Source organism: Python bivittatus, unplaced genomic scaffold, assembly GCF_059951505.1.
Source record: "Python bivittatus isolate LINGU-HERP-01145 unplaced genomic scaffold, Pbiv_v1 ctg000200_np1212, whole genome shotgun sequence".
Taxonomy (NCBI): Eukaryota; Metazoa; Chordata; class Lepidosauria; order Squamata; family Pythonidae; genus Python; species Python bivittatus.
This window is the reverse complement of record NW_028277040.1, coordinates 4,278,686-4,299,266: the sequence shown is the minus strand read 5'-3', so window position 1 is coordinate 4,299,266 and position 20,581 is coordinate 4,278,686. Positions and strand designations below refer to the sequence as shown.

Here is a 20,581-nt window from a genome sequence, read left to right as displayed (position 1 = left end):
TTCTGATTCAGAGGCACATTCTGTATTTGTTTGTTAGATTTATGTCCCTGCTTTCATTCAGGAGCTCAAGGCAATGCACATACTTCTCTCTCCTATTTTTCCCCACAAGAACTATCTGTGATGTAGGTTGGGCTAAGAGTGCATGACTGGTTCAAAGTCACTCAGTGAAGCAACTATAGTTTTATGGACTAGAACCAGGCTCTCCTTGCTCCTAATCCAACACATTGGCTCTCTTACACAATTGTTAGCAGAAAACTTTGCTTGATTCCAGTCAAATGTTAAAGCAATTATGATATCACAAATCAGGTAATGGAAGAGAGACTTGCTACTTCTAAGAACCAAGACAAAAAGTTCAACAGTTTATTTAAACAGAAAGAGAATGTGAGATGCTCTGAACTCCTGCTAGCTCCACAGACATCTGCAGTACTTAATTGATTGCAAAGGATATGGTCCAAAGGAATGGTCTTAGGGGGATGCCACAAATGTTCATGTCCCTCATTTGGTTGACCAGTTCCATCACCAGTACCCAGATAAATTACGTTTACTGAGACTGGCTATAGTAACAGAAACTTGCATGTCTGATTGTGCTGTATCTCCTCCTCCTCCTCCTTATACTTCAGTGAATTAGGGAGGCATCTGCCTGAACTACCTCTGAAAAAATCTCATTGCCTGGAGTGGAAGTGGTGGCTTTGTTTAAAACTCCTCCTGGTTGGCCATGTGCAGCTGCAGCTCCTTTTAAACACCCAGCATTGATGAGGAGGTGCCAGCCTGCCAGGTTCAAGTGAGGTTTGCTGCTTACTGAAAAGTCATCCTCTTCTGTAGGGTACAAAGACTTCATGCTGTGGCTAGGATAGTCTCTCATGCTGCCTGGGACTCATGCCACTTGAGGATATATCACTGCTGGCAGAGGAGAGGCCTGGCAGCAGCACTTCTAGATTCCCCAGTACCATCTATGCCCCAATCTGCTGAATCTCTGACCTGCTCCTTGTGTCATATTGTATCTCTTAATTATTTTCAGTAATATCCAACTAAAACTCTAAGATCATTGAAAGAAGCAGGACTTGGTAAATCCAAAGCTTGTCAGTGTAGTTATCCTCAAAAATCCTACAAGATGGCTTAAAACAAATAAAACAAAAGAAGTGCAAAATACACCAAATCTAGTCCAACAGTCAATTATTGTATTTGGTTTATCAGGTTTGAGCCTATAAGAGAAGCAGACACAAGACCAGAAAACAGGATGATACATTAAACTAGTGTAGTATTGTACATGAATTTTAGTCTAAGGGAACAAATGAAAATCAGTATCTAGCTATATCAACGTTACCAAATAAGATTCATCCTGTGATATATTCATTGATTCCTATATGTAGAATTATTGGAAAAAATAATAAGATGGTCTAATTTCTATCTGAAATCAGCAGTGTGAACAGGAGGGAAATGGTACAACCTGCTCAGTTTAATTCATTCTCTTTTTTAAAATTAAGCAGTGCAAACATTTTCAAGTTGATTTTTACAGTCACTGACATTTTAAACTAAGAAATATGGTAATAATTTTACTTCCAGAAGGGCATAATGTTAACTTCAAGCATGGCAGAACACCCATGTCTAATTTGGAGCAGAATACTCCACAGAAATAACATGGTTCATGATATATCATTACTCCCAGAGGTATCTGAGGGGAAAAAAAGATGGCGATCACATACCTTTTGGGGGCACAGCATGTCACTGTATTGCTTTAAAGGCTTTAAGTCAAAAGTACACCAATGGATTAAAAAAACATATTTACGTAGCATTTATTGATCTCACTTCTACTTTTGATTCAATAAATAGGCCCTGATTATGGGAGAAATTTAAAAGGACAGGTATTAATAGATGTCTACCTAGGCTAATAATTGAACTTCATATTGATATTAAAGCCAGAGTGAAAATAGGCCCCCAAGAAAGGTTATCAATCTGTATTACTGGTGTTAAAAAGGTTGTCTACTCCCTCCTTTATAATCTAATTCTTATATTAAAGATATTGTAGTGACTATGGAATCATCATGTTTTTCTTAACCTTCCTCAGTAGATGTATAATCTCAATCCTAATGTATGCTGATGACATGGTTCTGATTTCCTCCACTGAGATTGGTTTTATAAGATTACTGATCAGATTGGTTGATTATTGTGAAAGGGAAAAATTAAGGATAAATCATGACAAAACCAAGATGGCTGAATAATATAGACAGTCCATTAATGCCCATCACATAAAGCAATGTTCTTCCTTTAAATACATAAGGCATTTTTTTTCACCAGTTCCTTGGATGGAACATATCCACTGTCTTAGAAACAGACCAATGCACAGTGGAGATCAACTTTTTTTTTTTTTTTTTTTACTCCAAAGGAGGGTAGTTAGTAGTACCTGCATTTTGTGCTAAGGTGATACCTCAGATGTTATATGGGGCTGAGATCTAGGCATGGAATGAGATGACCATTGCCCAGTTGGAAATAGTCCAGAAGAGTTTCCTAAGGAAGATTCTGGGCCTCCCTTAGGGCACTCCAGCTGCCTATCTTAGGATGGAAGTTGGGTTACCTTCAATCTCCGTTGGAATTCACCTTGCACTGGTAAGGTACTGGAAATTAGAAATTAGAAGACTTCCAAGATCTCCACTTAATTAAACTGTTTTTTTGCATTATATGAGTGGAAATCAATGGAACAAACTCCTGTCTCCTATCCTGCAATTGTATTTCCTGCACTCTTTAGCACCTCAGCCCTTGTGGTGTCAACATCATCCATTACATCCTCTACTGCCCTATTTATGATGAAATCAGGGAGTAAACATTGTTGATAAACAAACGAAGAGGTCAGATGCTGAACAACTAAACTACCTCCTTGCAGATGTGATTCCAAGTGTTAGTAATCAGGATGCTACCTTTACAATGCTTTATTTTAAACTCAGAAAGAAATGGTTAAGCTCTCAATTTTAGTATTGGTTCCTTCTTGACTCTCTGCATGCCTTTAGTTTGTTGATATTTTTCCCCTTCCTCTTTCTCTAATTATTACTAATTTTCTTTTCTTTTCTTATAATTCTATGTAATGTAATGACCTCTAGTCACGACAGTAAACTTACTGATTGATTGATTGACATAACTTTTTCCTATAGGGCAGTTCTACGTGTGCGTATTCCACACTATGATCAGGGATCAGGGACTCATACTAGCGTTAGCACGTATTTACTTTTACCTTGTATTTTGAAGTGTCCCAGTTATGAACTAGCCGTGCAGGAATTAGAAAGGTGTCATCAACATGACAGATGCTGCAGTAATACCATCCACTGTAGTTGCATACCTTTGCTTTCCCATTGCTTAAGCCAATAGAGCGCTGACAACCTTCAAATGGGGGGGAAAAAGACTGTTGTAAAAAGCAGATTTTTAGTTACACTGAAAAAATTTATCCTGTAATTACTATATCTGATCAACAGAATTTCATGGAGGTTCAAATACGATCTGCTTCTATTTGTTATGGTATTTCTCCCATCTTTTTTACCTTTCCATACACATGCTCAATGAGAATAATTGTCCAGTGTGTTTTGATTGGCACCTCTAGAAGCCATCCACCTGATAGCATCCTATCAAATATATCTAAATACTTTTTTCTTTAGTTTTGCAGAAGACTCCCTGAGAGACAGATGACTCAAGAGATTCCAAAAGGAAAGGCAGAGAACACTTTTTTCAGAAACTGTTTTAATATGTGACAACCAGAAATTCCAATGACTGAATTTCTTCACCAGGCCCAGCAGTATTACAAATTGGACTGAATATTTTCCAGGCCCAGTAACTGTACAGTCAACGGACCAGGTTTTCAGCATTCTACTATTCATTTTTTTAAAAAATTCTACTGCTCATGAGATTAATGCTATTTATGTTAGTTTCATGTTTTTAATGTTTTTCTCTTAAGTTTTATTTAGTACAACAAACTTTAAAGATAGGTGTCCCTCAGTTGTTATACCTACCAGCAAACTGATCCCTCAGCTATCTATATATTTAGTATTTCTAACCGTTTTTGGAAATCAGTGCATCTGTTCCTTTTACCAAGTAGAATCAAGTATTACAGTGTCTTTATATGGTTTTTTAACTTTATGTGATTAAGTCTTTCTTCCCAACACATGGAGAGAAGATATTTCTTCTATATTATTGTTCTATAAGAGACAGTTTCCAAGGCAGAAATGATTCTGTATCCCTTTCCTTCAGAGCATGGATATGTAATGTATGGCCTTTCAGCAGTTGTTAAGCTACCTTCCTCAGATTCCTCACTGCTGGCCATGTTGGCTAAAGCTACTGAGAGAAGATGAAGGAAGGGATTGGGGAGGATTATAGATCTACTGCATTTCTGCCTCACCATTTTTTATAGTAGACGGCATGGTGGAAGGAACTCTCTCTTGCAGAAATGTGCCAAATATAAATTCATCAGCGGCATCTCCATAAAGCAGCTGGGGAAGCTAAATGTTTATTAGGATGTATACCTGTCCAGCCCAAAGCTGATCTGAAGGACTAAGACAAAGTGTAGGTACGTGGATCCAGACATAAAGCTATCACAGCAGAACAAAGGAAAGCTTTATAGCTAATTAACATTCTAATTAACTGGAGGTTTGAAGCATCTTATAATATCATCTTAAATGCACTTGTGAGTATTGAATATAGTCACAAAGAACGCACATTGATCAGATTTCCCCTTCCTCAAGAAGTCTATACTCTTATTTTCTGACCTCTCCCAAGGAAACAATTTTGGTTCACCCTGTTTTCGTACAATACTTCTGTGAGTTTCCCACTGGATTTGTATTGGTACTCCATTTCCTTGACAACACATTTTTTACCTGGGTCATATATCATAACATGCACAATAGTCTGTGTGGCTTAGAGCAATCAAAATGTCAAATTTAATAAGAGGAAATGTAAAAAAAAACAACCAGTTCATGTTATAAGGCCATTGTAGTGTTACATTTTCTGTGTTAAATTGTGCAACACCCCTTGTACTTTCCTTCAGTTGCACAGTTGTTTTTTTTTTTAACAAGGCCTGTTATTTCTACAATCCTTTTACTTCTAATTATGAATACAGTTGATTGCTTTGATGTTATGAAGCTCAAAGTAACGCATGGGGACAAAATGCATGTCAGCGACAGATAGCAATTAAGCTATTTTCTTCAAATAAGGAAAGAAATAAGGAAGCAGTGATATAGTATAAAGCTGTGTATTTTGTTACACAGGAAGTCTGGGCTTCAAGGCTTATAAATGAAGTTTGATTGTTAAGGTTTTTTAAAACAAACATTACATTATATTTAAAGAAATAAAATGGCATTTTCTATATTACATCTTCCTCTTGTTAAATTTGACATTAGAGATTTTTAGAGCTGTGGGTTGCTCATTTGAAAAGTGCAAAGGGGCTTTTGTTGCATCAGCACTTTATCAAAACAATTACTTATATTCTATCAGTATTAAACCATCATTGGAATCCTAACATTTGGTTCATTCTTGAAACTTGGAGATATATTTTTGTGCTTGGAAATATAATTATTCTTATTTTCAATGTTTATTAAAGGCATTCAAAATATTTTAAAATACATCCTACACAGGGATGTCACCGTCTAGAAATGAGAACAAAAAATGTTAATGGAGTGGGAAGCAACAGGATTTATGTAGATGTGGTATGAAAGACGTGTTCCTTACCCCCCCCCCCAAAAGGCACTGAATTTCAAGAACATTTATTGGAACTATTTTGGGTTTTCTCAAAAGAAGCAGAAATCATTGTTTTCAAGTAATAATCCTTTTTAATTTAAAATATGGTTCTGGCTCTTGTTAATTGATACCCTTGATAATAAAGATGACAAAAAACATACACTTCTGAGACAAATGTAAGGAATGTCACAATTACTGTCACCCCACCAAAAATTACATAAGCAATTTAAAAATGTAGAGATATATCATTGCCTAATGTTCTATTTGATTTTAAAAGTTCTCTCATTAATTAAGCATTTTTTTCTCATTTTTTAAAAAAATATTGAATGTATTTAGCGTATTTCTATAAAATGCTTCAGTATAAAGGGAGGGGGGTAAGAAGAAAAAATAAGAAGAAAATAATTAAAAAGAAACAGACAAAAATTAAATATTACATTAAAATAATTTTTAAAAAATTCACACAGGGTTAAATTGGCAGAAATAAAGTAATGGAAAATAAAAATAGGCACTGCAGGCACCAAAATACAGACTTTGCTGGGGTGATAATGACTAGGGTGCCGTGGTTTAAAAAGTCCATCTTTCTAGTCAAGACCCATCTCTGATCATGGGGCGAGAGAAAGTCAGAAGAGGACTTCCAATGCTTCCCAGTCTTATAAAATCCATGGAGAGCAGATACCGTCTTTGAGGGAGCATCTTATGTGTGGGAAATAGGATAATCCAAAGTGACATCATTAAAAACAAAGCAAAACAAATATTTTTAGAATACTTTATCGATTTGCAACATGTGTAGATTTTATAATGATTTGATTAAACACGCACTCCTGCACATGTTATTAAGAAGTGTCCACTGAGTTCATTGGCATTTCTTCCCAGATGAAGTGGATTTGCCACAAGCGTTCATACAACTTATCATGTCAGGTTTCTTTAATCAGGTGGCAGTTCCAACACAAACAAGGTAAATATATATGCTAGTCAGATAAGGCATGTAGCAATGCACATCTGCAAGCAATCCTTCTCCTTTAAAAGTATGCGTGCCCATGACCCTTGTGCCATCTTGCTAGACCATGAATTCATGAGGATAAATTACTGGCAGCCTGAAGGCTCTCATGTGACATCGTGAGGGAGACATGTCTGACGCCACTGCCTTCTTGCTGCGCAAGGACTGCAGTTCGGATGGCTCAGAGCTGTCTGTTTTTGCAGTTTTCTGGAGGTCAGAGAATACCACCCAGAGCACTACTGAGAAGATGGCAGCACAGCAGAGGCTAGCTGGTGCCAGGCAGTGAGTGATGCTGCCTCAGCTTTGTAATTGAAAGAGGGAGAAGAGGGAAAGGAAGGTCAGATCATTTTACTTTCTAGCATTGATGAATAGAGCCATCATATTCAGGGCAATTTCCTTATCTAAAAGCAGGACTAGAAAGTTTTTTCAAAAACTGGATATGAAAGTAGGCATGCTGCCCAACTAAGCTCTCAGGAGAGGAAGAATAAAGGTCTTTTGCAAAGTTGCTGCTGTGAATGTATGCGAACTGGCTACTGCACATGACTGACGTCCTCATACCTGATGCACCTCTCTCATGGCTATGTTGATGGTTTGTTTATTTGTTTTCTCTTCTCTTTTTGTTGTATTTAGCTTATATATGTTCTGTTTCACCTAGTCACTGACTGAAATGAATATTATCCTATTACATCAAGGTCTGTTGCTACACTGCTTTCACACCATGCTCTGCAACAATTGCTGGCAAAGCTCTTCCTTGCCACACCAGAGAGGTGATGCAGCCTCTAGCACTTGCTTATTGCTGCCCAAATTGCACTTTGCATTTACAAGGCAAACAAACCAAAAATCTGTTCTTTGTATGTTTATTAACCTTAAAATCCAAGCCAATAAAACCTGAGCAAATGACTGTACCAGTTATCTCGCAAAGGTGAATTTGTGGCAGGAGAAACCTTCACCTTTGAAATTGGCTAGCTTTTTATTGCTTGGATTTCACAAGTCTATTACAAAACCATGAAGCACAACTCTACACGCAAAAGCACACAGACATACAGCTTACTCTGAATGCTGTTGGGCCTAAAGGTAATATAAGGTGAAGAAGGGCATCTTTTAAAGCTCACAGTACTGTTCAGATAGGAGAGAGGGAATAAAAATAAGAAAGCAAATGGGTTTTCCCACCAGCAGATGTGCTTGAAGGAGAGGAAATATGCTCAGATGGCAAAAGTGGGGGCACTGTAATCAGCTGCTCAAACGGTACGGGACACAGCTGTTTTTTAGAAAAAGCAGCTTCTGATCAACCCAGGGAGATATTTTTCTCTTCCCTTTTTGTAGCATAGAATTCATAGGGGTTGCCCAGTGAAATGTTCAAGCATTAGAATCAGTACTATACAGCCAAAAGAAATTACTTCCCACAATACCCAGTTTATTTGGCATCTCTGCTGATACATACAAGATGCAGTGACTTTGAAAAGGGCAATGCGAAGTTCATAAAGGAGGAATTTGTCATCCCTACAACCTTTTCCTGCTAAATGGAACCTTCTCACTCAAAGCAGCAACTGAGGGAAGGTTGCTGACTTCAAGTCTGACGGGGGGGGGGGCTTTGTGAAAGTTTCTGGAGAGCCACTGCTGCTGGCTGGCTGGCGGTGGACTAAATAGACTCTTCATCTGACATAGCAAGCTAGGAAAAGAAAAATCCAAGTTCATCTTTCTTTCTTTTCCTTTTTCTTTTTTTGCCATGCAGTCAGGACCTCTCCTTGCCTACAGTGATAAACAACTTACCCTGTTCCACTGTCCCTGAAGGTAAAATTAATATGCCCATTAAATTCCCATATTTTATACACTTCCAGGGACATGGAAATAATGATGATGATGATGATGATGATGATGATGATGATAATAATAATAATAATAATCCATTTATTCATGACATTAGATTATGAGATGAGAAACAGATTTCCTTCAAGATGTTTCAATGAATATCTGAAATGGACAATGAAAACTCAAACAGTACCGGTCAAAAGTAATTAAGCATATGAAGTTCACACATGCACAGTCTCTCACATTATTTTGATGGCTGGTGCAGCACAGCGGCTAAGAGAGAGAGCTGTGCAGTCCCTGGTTCAAATCTCCACTCACTGTGAGCTGCATAAATCAATCACCAAATCAAAGACGCACAACTTCCAGAGGCATTTCAAATTCATATTTCAAGTGTTGAAAGGGGTAGAACCCATTCTGGGAGGGGCTTTCGAGAATTTCAATGGGTGAAATGGCTTCTTAAGCATCTACAAGGTTTCAGTCACTCATTTTGCCCGTATAAACACTGAGAAAATGCAAAACAAACAGAGAGAAAGAGAGAGAAGGGTCTCCTCAAATCTTCTGGTTTCACCCATTCTAGATAGAGCCACACAGACCTGCAGATAAACCATATATGGCCCTTGGGTCACGTGTCTTAAACTCCTACACAAAATTGTCTTAGGCTCTTTCTCCCACACATGCACATACAGAAATACAAAATACTCCAAATGGAGTCTTTTCGATTACTGACATAATGCTATTTGCATGTGCTAGGTTCCTGTAACATGCATTTAACAATAGATTGTCCCTACCAATCCCCTTTCTACTCACTCATTATAACCATTTATTTTTCCTGCTGAGGCTTTCCAACTGCTATATATGCATGGGAATAGGAAGTTTACAAGATACTAAGTGTGGCATTTAGCATCCAAACTTTTAACTAATAAGCACACTCATATACAAATGGCAAATGAATTACCTAACAATTTCTTTCATAGGAAAAAAAAGCTGCCACAAGCAAAACTAACAAGCAGGATGGAAACCAGGCTTCCTTTATATGTTTATAGAAGCACAAAGTGTAATGGGGCCCAAGTCTATGCTAAGAATATATTCCCTTTCCAATGCAATCCCATACACGTTTACCTACTGTAAGTCCCCTGAAGAGAGCCACTATGATGCAGTGGTTAAGGCACCAAACTAGCAACCGAAAGACCGGGAGTCCTAGTCCCTCCTTAGGCACGAAGCCAGCTGGGTGACCTTGGGCCAGTCACTCTTTCTCAGCACTAAGAAAAAGGCAATGGCAAATCACTTCTAAAAAACCTTGCCAAGAAAATTGCAGGGACTTGTCCAGGCAGTCTCCAAGAATCAGACACGATTGATAAAAGAAAAAGTCCCCTGAACTCATCAGATTTTACCTCTGAGAGAGCAGACAGACACACATACACTATTAAGCTGCACTCCTATGCAGATAGACTAAAGAGCAAATCCCATGGGCCCCAAATCATTGAAGTATGATCATCACCAAAACAATTCTAGGTTTGCTATACCATTCAAAGTAGCTTCAGACTTCTTCCAGAATTGCTTGCCTACATTTCCTAACAGGGAGGAAATATTCTGAAAACTGAAAAGAAACCATTTTACATCTTAGTTACAGGACTGCCCAAAAGCAAAACAGCAGTACCTGCCAATGTTACTTAACTGGTATAAAAATTTGAAACTGAAATAAACTAATGGCATTGAAATTGCCTAACCAGGAAGGACAGCCCATTTAATCTATGTAACCTTGACAGTAATAACAATATGGAATAGGACTTTATAGTTTTCAGTCATCTGAATCTGACTTAGTTTCATGCAGACTGAAAAATACCACAGCAACGGAAGATACAATTCTTTGGGGCGTGGGAGGGGAATAAGTAGTTGCAAACTCCAGTGCACTCCTATATTTACTTAGAAGTGAGCCATGCTGACTTAGTTTTATATAGATGTTTTATATAGTTTTATATATATATATATATTATATATATATAGATAATTGTAGCCTTAGTAAAGCCTCTATTCCTGGGGCTAGGGAAGATATCAATTCCTGAGGCAAAATCTTTTGGGGGGTATGTATGTACAGTCCATTTTTTAAAATGCTCTTCTGACCTTGATATACCTGATTAGCAAATGCTAGCTAGTGCCCAAGAGAAACTTGTCTTAAGGGACATTCTTCTTCATTCACTTCTGAAAGTCAGCTGTTTGTCTGGAAGCTTTTTCTGGAAATGCTTTTAAAGCAAACAAAACCAATCCCTATTACCACCCCCAAATCTGGATTCAAGGAAAAACAAAACAAAACAAAAAAGAAATAGGGAAAGGAAAAACCTTGTCCCCATCAAATCTGTCCAGCAAACTTCTCTATCAGTGGTTCATTGTCAATCAATTAGCCCAGGCTGTGGGGGTCTACAGCATGGGGGGAGCTGGAGGGACAGCGGGCCACTCTGTTGTATTACTATTTAATCACTTTTACTAAATAAATAAAGCAGCCCTAAGGTGCTGTCATGTCAAGGGAATTCACAACAAAACAAAACCAAAAAAGGAAAAAAAACACACCCTCTTTTCTATTCACCATTACTTTTCTCCTCCCCTGAAGAACAAGAGAGGGTTATTACTGTAGCCTTAAGTCTCATCTTTGTGCAGCTAGTCTTTGATTCCTATTGGACCCTGCCACTTTCTGGCGCTAATTTGTCAGGCTGAACAAAGAAGGGATTTGTACCTCCTGTAAGGTCTCAATTAGGAAAGGCTTCTGCTGTATTATGTGCCATTCAGACAGGACACAATGATGGTAATTACAGGAATTTGCCCTAAATGGCTGAAGAATTTGCAGCAAAACTTTTTATCTTCACAAAGCTTACCCCACTTTTGCAGCTGTGGGGGCGGGGTGGGATGGGATAGAGTAAGGGTAAGGGTATGGCTATGTGGGGGAGGTGGAATTGGTGTGCCTAATGCCTACAAGATGCAGTTACCAGTAGCAGTCCTGTTAGGTTAAACAGTCACTCGATGAAGACAAGACAGCCAACATCTTTCAAAATGGGAAAAGGCAAATGAAGAGATTCTGCAACCACTTTTGACACCCAAACTCACCCAAATTTGTCCAGTCCCTTCTCCATTGGCTTTTGGTTTTCTGGACTGAAAACAATTTTAATCTAGTACTTGATAGTAACTACATGTTAATCATTATATTTCACTCTTTTGGGGATTACACAGCTGTTCATATGAGGCCAAGATGATGTTAGACAGAATCCCCATCTTAGGCTCCTGGATGTAGAGTCTCGCTTATGCGACACAAACGGGCCGGCACAACATCGGATAAGCGAAAATGTCGGATAACACACAGTAACGATCGAGTGTGGTTAAAAAAAAAAAAAACCCGATCCGCTGCGCCTGTTGCAATCGATTTTTGCGTTGTGGCGCCGCACCATCAGGAGCAACAAGAAAGAGTACATTCACGCTCGCAAACAAGCGGCACACTTTTCTCGTCGCCAATTTATGTGTGTTGTGTTTTTTTTAGGGGCGTCGGATAAGATGGAATGTCGGATAAGCGAAGGTCGGTTAAACGAGACTCTACTGTATATGGAATTTTGAGAGCAAGTTATGCCTGCTTGGTGTGTTTGTGTGTGTGCACTCACACACACGTGTGTGTGTGCGTGTGTAGGAAACAACCAGTTATAAGGCACAAATTTACCAGAATGTTACTGTCATCCTCTCTAGCCTTATTTCTGAATAATACTCCTTATATCCTTGGCTTACCTTTTCTTTTATCAAGACAAAGGGACAAACTCCCAAGTGGAGTATTAGGCTGCAATCATCCATCATGTTTATTTTTTAAGAAAGCTTATGGACTTCATTTGAGGCCCAGAGATATTCTTGGAAACAAATACGATGCTGGAGCCATGCACTTGCTTTGCACAGCTCCTGTTATTATTTAAATAATGTTTTTAAAAATGCAGAAAGTTAATTAGGACACAGAGGCAGAATGCTAAGAATGGTGTCTGCAGTCACTCTTATATATGCAGGTATCTCCCAGTGGTAGATTTAAAAAAAAACCTGATTAACCTATATTTGGTGCATCCTCATCAACAAAAATGGTATTGTGGAGCACAGCCATGCATTTGTTAAAGGAATTATTTGCACGTACAGAGTTATATTTCAGCTAATTTACCCCTGGGAATTATGAGCATATAATGCCAGTGTGAAGTTCTGAATAAAAAACTGGTTCTGAGTATAAGGAACTACTGTAAAAAACTTGCTCATCAAAAAGTTACTTGTCCTAGGCTACACACTGTATCTTAAACTTTATATTTACAAATACTATACTAGTTTAACAGATGGCATTGGAGAACTTAGATCTGCAATATGTCTATGCCACAGATGAGAGTGGTTCCAAAGCAAAACAGAATCCTCATCTGACATTAACAATACAGTGCCTTATACACACCTGTCAATACTATTACCCAGGATTCTCAAAAGGGTGCGTGTGTCACAGATAAGACTTGTAAAAGTAGAGCTGGGGCTTTGTCAAAATTTATCCTACTTAGCTTGTGTGAGGCAGTAGTGGGCTTGCACAAGAAAATGGGAAGCAAAATTAAGTGTGTTTTCACAATGTTCCTGCTTTTCCTGACAAAGTGGGAGACAATGCAGAGAGCAAGTTTTGAGAGAGGGCTAACCAGAAGGGTCTAGCTATCCATCAAAACCAATCACAGGTAGCCTCATTATTTGTTAATATTTATTCATGGGGGTTGCACACATTCATTTATCATTTGAGAGGGTTGCACTACCACATACCATTCTTCCCACCTGCAAAGACTTTGATGCTGTTCCCACAGCCCCTGTGATCAGCACTGGCAAATTTTAAGTTCAGATGTGTCAGAAGGATAAATTCTCTAAGAATAAACTTGGAGGCAAGCAATATGGCCATTGTTTTCAAGTAATCAAATATAATCTAATTTTTTTTCTGGACCTGCCCATATCACTCAAAGATTTAATGCAGCCCTTTGCCAAGAAATGGTTGTGCATACCCAGTCTAAAGCTATCTTTGTCAAAGGATGCCAAAGAATTCCTGGATATGTTTTGCTTGAACAGGCTAATTTTCATCATGTCAGTTTCAGCATTTCACTGAGCAACCCAAATAGATTTCTTAAAAAATAAAAACCACTTTCAAGTCAAAGCTTGATCTGAGGTGACTTCTTGGGAAACATCTATACTATTTTCTTGGCATGATACAGAAATGGTTTGCCATTGCCTTTTTCCAACATCTTCTAAAAGTAATTATTCTAGTGCTATGGGTTGAGAGGAAGGGAAGATCACCTTCCATTTGGAGGCCAATTTGTCTATTTTTGTTCTTTCTTCTTTAAACAGCCAGGACAACCTCATTCTTGCAATGGAATGAGCACTTTCCTCCTCCCCCTTTGTTGTTTAAAAATTATTAATTGATCAAACAAGCACGGTATGGTCAGGTTATCATTTCCTAACAAAGGAGAAAAAAAGGCCTTGCAGAACTGGAAGCATACATGAGGGCTTTCTTAAAGAAGCAAAACAGTCCCACCAATCACTGAAAAGTCAGCCTCTCACTCTTGAATTCCTCGCAAAATACATTCACTCTCTGAAAAAGATGCAGAAGGAAATTCTCCTTTTTTTTAAGGGAATAAAGGCTCTTAGGAATGTTTAGTTGCAGCCCAACATTACAATATTTGTCCACAGTTTATTAAAATAAGCACAGTTTTATATTTCTATAGGAATTACTGTATATGTATCCTTAAATAAAAACACTGAAAAAGAAGTATTCCACATTCCTCACATGAAAGCTTTTTAATAGCTAAGTATTATTTTTCAATTAATGTAAATGGCTAATTGTTATTTCATGCCCTACAAATAGCTAAATTGGCTTTTTGGGGGGGTGTCTTACATTGCAAGACAATCTACTGATACTGCCCCCTGCTGGAAATAGTAATTGCTTGCATTTCTGGACACAGACAACAAAGTGTAGCATTAGCAGTTGGTTTCCAAATTCTACCCAATATCTATCCGAACTTCCTATTCAAAAGTTCAGATTTCTTTAAACCAAGCTCAAAATATCAGTGCAATTTGTCTGCTTATTCAGGATTACATCAGGAGCATCAAAATGACATTTGGGACTCTATTATTTATTTATTTAGCATATTTATATAGCCACCCATCTCACAAACATGTGACTCTGGGCAGCATACAACACAACAGCAATTAAAAACTCCATAACAATCTAAAAACAATAAAAAATAAACATATAAAATAAGCATGTAAAATAAACAAATAAAACCCAAGTAAGCAGGAGAACAAACATCATTTAATCTCACATAGCCACCTTGCAGGCTTTTCCTGGGATCCCCAAGGCTGGTAAAAAAGCCATGTTTTAAGGGCCTTCCGGAAGGCTAACAGAGATGGGGCTAACCTTAGCTTGGGGGGAATTATGTTCCAGAAAGCGGGGGCCACAGCAGAAAAGGCATGTCGCCTGGGTCCTGCCAGATGGAGTTCCTTTGGGGATGGGACCTGTACCACACTCCTCCTGCCTGACCTGGTGGGATGGGCAGATGTAATTGGGAAAAGGCAATCCCTCAGATAACCTGGCCCCATGCCATGTACGGCTTTAAAGGTCAAAATCAGCACCTTGAATTGCACCCGAAAGCAAAATGGCAACCAATGCAGCTCGCAGAACAGAGTTGTAACGTGTATCCCCCTAGGGGCACACAGAACTATCCATGCAGCCTCATTCTGCACTAGCTGAAGCTTTTGGATACTCTTCAAGAGCAGCCCCATGTAGAGTGCGTTACAATAATTCCTTCTGGAGGTGACCAGGGCATGAGCGACTGTGAGTAGAGCCTATCATGTTCACCTAGGCTAGAGCCCTTTACATTAGAGATACAGAACATGCGACTCTCCAGATGTTGCTAAACTACAACTCATAGTAGCTCCTGTCAGCAGGACCAATGGTAAGGAATTTAATATTTGGAGGGCTAGAAGTTCCATGCCTTTGTTTTACATGATAGGAATGCAATGAGAGTATCTGTTATTGAGTGATATAGGCAAGTGGATTTCCCTTCCCTCCTCGCCTGTCCAACAGCTTAGATGTGTCTCTCAAACTTCTGGAGCAGATTTGGGGGATGCACAAAGGAGGGAGGAGATCAGTTCCCCCCAGCGGTATTTATTTTGGTTGCAAACAAATACTGCTGGATATCATTCATGGCAAGGAACAGAAGCACGAACTCTGCATTTTTGGCCACCCGCTATTTACAGTACAGGTAGTCCTAACCTAACGACCATTTGTTTAGTGACTGTTCAAACTTACGACAGTGCTGAAAAAAGTGACTTATGACTGGATCTGGAACTTATGATTACTGCAGCATCCCCACAGTCACGTGATCATGATTCAGGCGCTTGGCAACCATCGTGCATTTATAACAGTCACAGCGTCCCATGGTCACATGATCACCATTTGCAACTTTCATAGCCAGCTTCCAACAAGCAAAGTCAATGAGGAAGCCAGAAAGAGGTTGCAATCGCGGCAACATGTCTCACTTAATGACTGTGGGTGATTCACTTAACGACCACAACCGGGACTACTGGAACTGCCATCACTAAGAGGGGCAGTCATGTGATGTTTCATTTAATGACCACTTCACTTAGCAATAGAGTTGCCAGTCCCAGTTAGAGTTAAGTGAGGTTTTTAAACATGGGTTCAAGGAAAGACCTGTGAACTCATGGTCAGTCACCCAATAATACCTATGAGTACCACATACTGCTTTAATTGCAGGCTACACAACTTAACGCAAGAAGACTCTATTAAACAGATTAAATAATTAAGTAAATATAATTCTTCCTCACCTTCAGCAACATTGCTACCATTCTGAACAGCAACAATAGAGACCTTTACTTTGCTGAGCAATCTCTGCTCCTGCGCTCTAGTCAAACTACATAAAAAACCAAAAGAAAGGACAGCAGAACTTCCACTAGCTCTTGTATCTAGCTGAAGCCACAGAGCTGTTTCTCTCTAATTTGAAGAGACATTCTGCAGTAATCTATTATCTCACTTTCATCTGAAAGATTCGTAAGAGGCTGCAAGGCCAAAAAAAATGCTCTACCCAAACAACTCAATCTGTGTTAGCCAATGCACTAAGTACACTGAACTATTTTTATGATCAAAGTACTCTGAGTTGGTAAAATGTTATATATAACAGCATATAAATCTACTTTTTCTTCTGTAAAAAGCTCGTCATAAACCAGGTGAGCACAACAGAGATATATCACACCTGGGGTAGGAAAATCTGGGTGACTATTACATGAGTTACAGAAACTACCTTTTGCTGCCATCTTGTGGTCATCCAGATTCTTATAACCCAAATCTGTTACACCTAAGCAAAAGATATAGAGTATGGCAAACCCCAAGTTTTGGCACAACAGAATCATGCCTTCTAAGCATCTGGTAAATTGATTCCATCCTCAAAGACCTCCACAGATGGAATTAATATTTTATTTTGTGGAAAAGCCTCTTTTATATCATCTATTTTATACAATTTAACAACTAGTAAAAACTAGTTTGCACCTTTATCATTCCACTGAAGTTTTTTCTAGTAACTAGATAATTTCTGATTTGCTAGCTAGACTCAGCACATTAGAGATGGAATATTTCCCTTGATTGGACAAAACATCAATCAATTTCTCCAGGGAGATTGGTTTTCACTTATTCTCTGCATTATATATAAGCTAAGGCTATTTCACAAGCATGCAGCAGCAAGGAGGACCTATCTAACAACATTCAAACAGTAGATCTTAATAATTTATCTCCAGCCATTCTCTCTGTAATGAGCTCTGAACATGTGCAGATTTTATCCAAGCAGAGTAGTAACTAGCACTATTAATTTAGCTACTTTAATTTATAAAATTTACCTAATGTAGACTATTTTCATCAATTTTATTGGAATTCTGTGAGTGATTATCGCTTTCCTTTTTTGTCCCTACATAATCTTTTTTATATTAAGAGATTTGATTTACTGAACTTTTCATGCACAAGACTGCATGGCTGCACAGCTGCCTTTTGTGTTTCAGAACAGGCACAAGGTTTAAGTTCCAGAATTCTTGACTTTGACCAGAAGATCCAAAGCATTTTCTTTCTAATATTCTAGAGCTAAAGAGAGAAGTCTAATAACTCCCAGCTGGATTGACCAGGGTATATCTGCAGATTCAGCCTGATTGGTGGCAATTTATCACAACTGTCATTTATTAGAGAGCCTTTGGAAGAAGTGCCAGTGGGGTTTCAAGTTATCCCAGCTCGAAATACAGAATAACAACCAAATTATGTAAAAATGCACTACGCAGAAATGCCAAATTCAGAAACTCTTATGTGGTGGAAAGATGTATCAGTAAAGTAGGTTAGGAAAGACAAAGCATCTTCTCTTACACTGCTTACCTGCACACTTGAAACTCTGAGCAGTTAGGCCTCTTTCCAGGGACAACGTAGTTAGAATGCTCAGAAAACTGGTGGTGACAGACTGGCGCTTGATCTTCCTATGTTCTTTTCCACAAGACAGGCCTTGGACTTTGTTTCTAAGTGTCACCTGCAGGTTTTGCCCTAAGCTGGCTGCTCTGGTTGCAGCCTTCAAAGCCTCCATCCATTCCTGAGCTCTTTGAAGGGTTTCTGCACGTAGACGAAGCACATCTTGAGGAAAGATCACCTGAAAACAAGAGTCACAATCATCCAGAATATCAGTTTGAACAGAGAGGCATGCCTCAGTATTGTAGCTCCACAGAGGGTCCTCATCAAGCCCACCAATCTGAAATGCCATGAGAAGAGACCCACTGAGTACAAAATGGAATGCTTTCCAGTTATTCTGGAGAGTCAATCGGTAAAGAATCCCTGATTTGATAATGCTTTGGTAGTCCTTGATGTTTGGGGTCAAAGATGTCAACTGGAAAAATTCAGCAGGTTCCTTCTGTAAGCCATGGTTTTGAGTGAGGCTGCTCTCAGTATTATCTAACTTCTGTGAGTTCACCAAGTCTCCTTTGGGCCTCAGAAACGACGGAACTGAAGAATGAACAGCTTGCCGAAGCTTTTGCCCCCAGTCCAAAGCTTCCCAAGGTGATTCTGCTTTGAGTTGCAGGTGCAAATTATTGAACAGGACTGCATCAACTACATTGGTTTCCACATTGATGCTTTGGAAGTGCAAAAGCAGATAGACTGTTGGAAGGTTCTGGTTGCCGCTTTTGTCAAGCTGATACAGACAAAGTTCATATGGAGAGAGTTCTGCATAACAAGCCTGCCAGTAACTGCCATGGTTGTTCTTAATTTCTACATACCCTTTCTTCAAGATATTTGAAAACGTAGGCTTGTGTTCTAGAAGAGAGTTCGAACAAATGTAATTATAAATGCTTTAAAACTCCTCTGTCTATAATGCTTAAGTTGACCAGTAAAAGCCAGTCATTATTGGCTTAGGGAATCACAGTGGCTTGCAGCACCTTTTATCAGCTGAGGCTGGTTAGATTAACTACAACTCTCCTCTTCACAAAAACAACCTAGAGCTATAAACTTATACCTTGATAACCTTTTGCTTGAATTACAGAGCTGCTCTTATAAAGGATCTTGAAACAGCTGATCCAAAATAGGGCAGCAAGATATGCTAATGGGAACTGGCAGACATTATCATATTATGCTGATTCTTTGCCACTTGCTCTGGCTTCTGGGCCATCACTGGATCCAATTCAAAATGCTATTAAACTTGACATCCCTAAATGGCTCAGAGCAGCTTACCTGCATGACTTCCTTCTCCCATAAGTACCTTTAAGAACACCTTCAGAGCCACTTCTCAGACTCCTTCCCTCCCTCTTTCTTTCACATCTATAAGAGGTTTCCAGCAAAACAGCAGGTTTTGCTATTGTGTATATGTACACGCACACACACAGTTAAAAAAAAACCCTCTAAATTGTCCAGGGAACTTTGGTTAATGGGTGGTATATAATAATGCAAGTAATGCTTTCAAACATGTTTCTGTAATCATTGGGCAATAGCAGAATGATAATTATTGTAATATTTTTAGACATAATTGTTACACTGTGTACAGATATCCTTTCACAGAATTTGTAAAAGTTCAACAGGAAGATGCAACCTTATAATTTGTCAGTGTGAATTACACCTTACACCTTAAAATTATTTACATTTTAAGCTGTGATCATTTTTTACTACTGGAAAACCTACAATCCTAAGCAACAGTTGCTAAACAGTAAGCACCACTGATTACCATGGGATTTAGAAAACATATATAGGATTGCTTGATATTCTTTCTGGAAGAGCACCATTCTGGAAATCAGATTTTTAAAAATGGCAAATGCCTGGCAGTGCTGTGGCTTATGTGGTGATAAAAGGTATGCTGGAAAATGTCTTCATTGGCCCCATGTGAGAGAAGAGTACAGGTGGCCCTGTGCAGATGGCATAGGACAACAAGGATGATCCGAGGACTAGAAACTAAGTCCTATGAAGAGAGCTTGAAGGAGTTGGTAACTTTATCCTGGAGAAGAGAAGTCTGAGGATGGGGGCGGGGAATATAATGGCATTCTTTAAATAACTGAAATGATGTCACACAGAAGAAAGTCAAGACCTATTAGACAACAAGGTATTTAAGCCACAGGGAGGCAGATTCAGATTGATAGAAAAAAGTTCCTAACTGTAAGAACAGCAGTTTGACAGTGGAATCAAATCAGCCAAAGAGGTGGTGAACTCCCCTTCACTGGATGTGCTCAAGGGAGACTAAAAGCCATCTGCCTTGAAAGCTTTTATTTAGATTCGTGAACTGAATAGGGGGTGGACCTGATGGCCTAAAGCAGTGTTTCTCAACCTCAGCAACTTTAAGATGCGTGGACTTCAACTCCCAGAATTCCCCAGCTGGAGCTGAAGTCCACACATCTTAAAGCTGCAGAGGTTGAGAAACTCTGGCCCAAAGGGTCCCATCCAACTCTAAGATTTCATGATTCTCCTCTATAGTTTCCAGAAATATGTTTATCCTTTGTTTGCATTTTCAACCTGTGCAT

At 38.9% G+C, this 20,581-nt stretch overlaps 1 protein-coding gene across 4 annotated transcripts in view; it reads right to left on the bottom strand.

The window, feature by feature from the left end:
• The window catches only part of PLEKHM3 (pleckstrin homology domain containing M3), an 87,122-nt gene that overhangs the window by 52,823 nt on the left and 13,718 nt on the right, over nucleotides 1-20,581 (bottom strand). For all 4 annotated transcript variants that reach the window (XR_015795177.1, XM_088135602.1, XM_088135603.1 and 1 more), the window contains exons 3-4: nucleotides 17,970-18,893; nucleotides 3,224-3,369 (exon numbers count right to left, since the gene is read on the bottom strand). Coding sequence is in view for 3 of the 4 variants with exons in the window: in XM_088135602.1 (XP_087991728.1) it covers nucleotides 3,224-3,369; nucleotides 17,970-18,893 (1,070 nt within the window). In the remaining variant the exon portion in view is untranslated. The remainder of the gene's footprint in view (nucleotides 1-3,223; nucleotides 3,370-17,969; nucleotides 18,894-20,581) is intronic.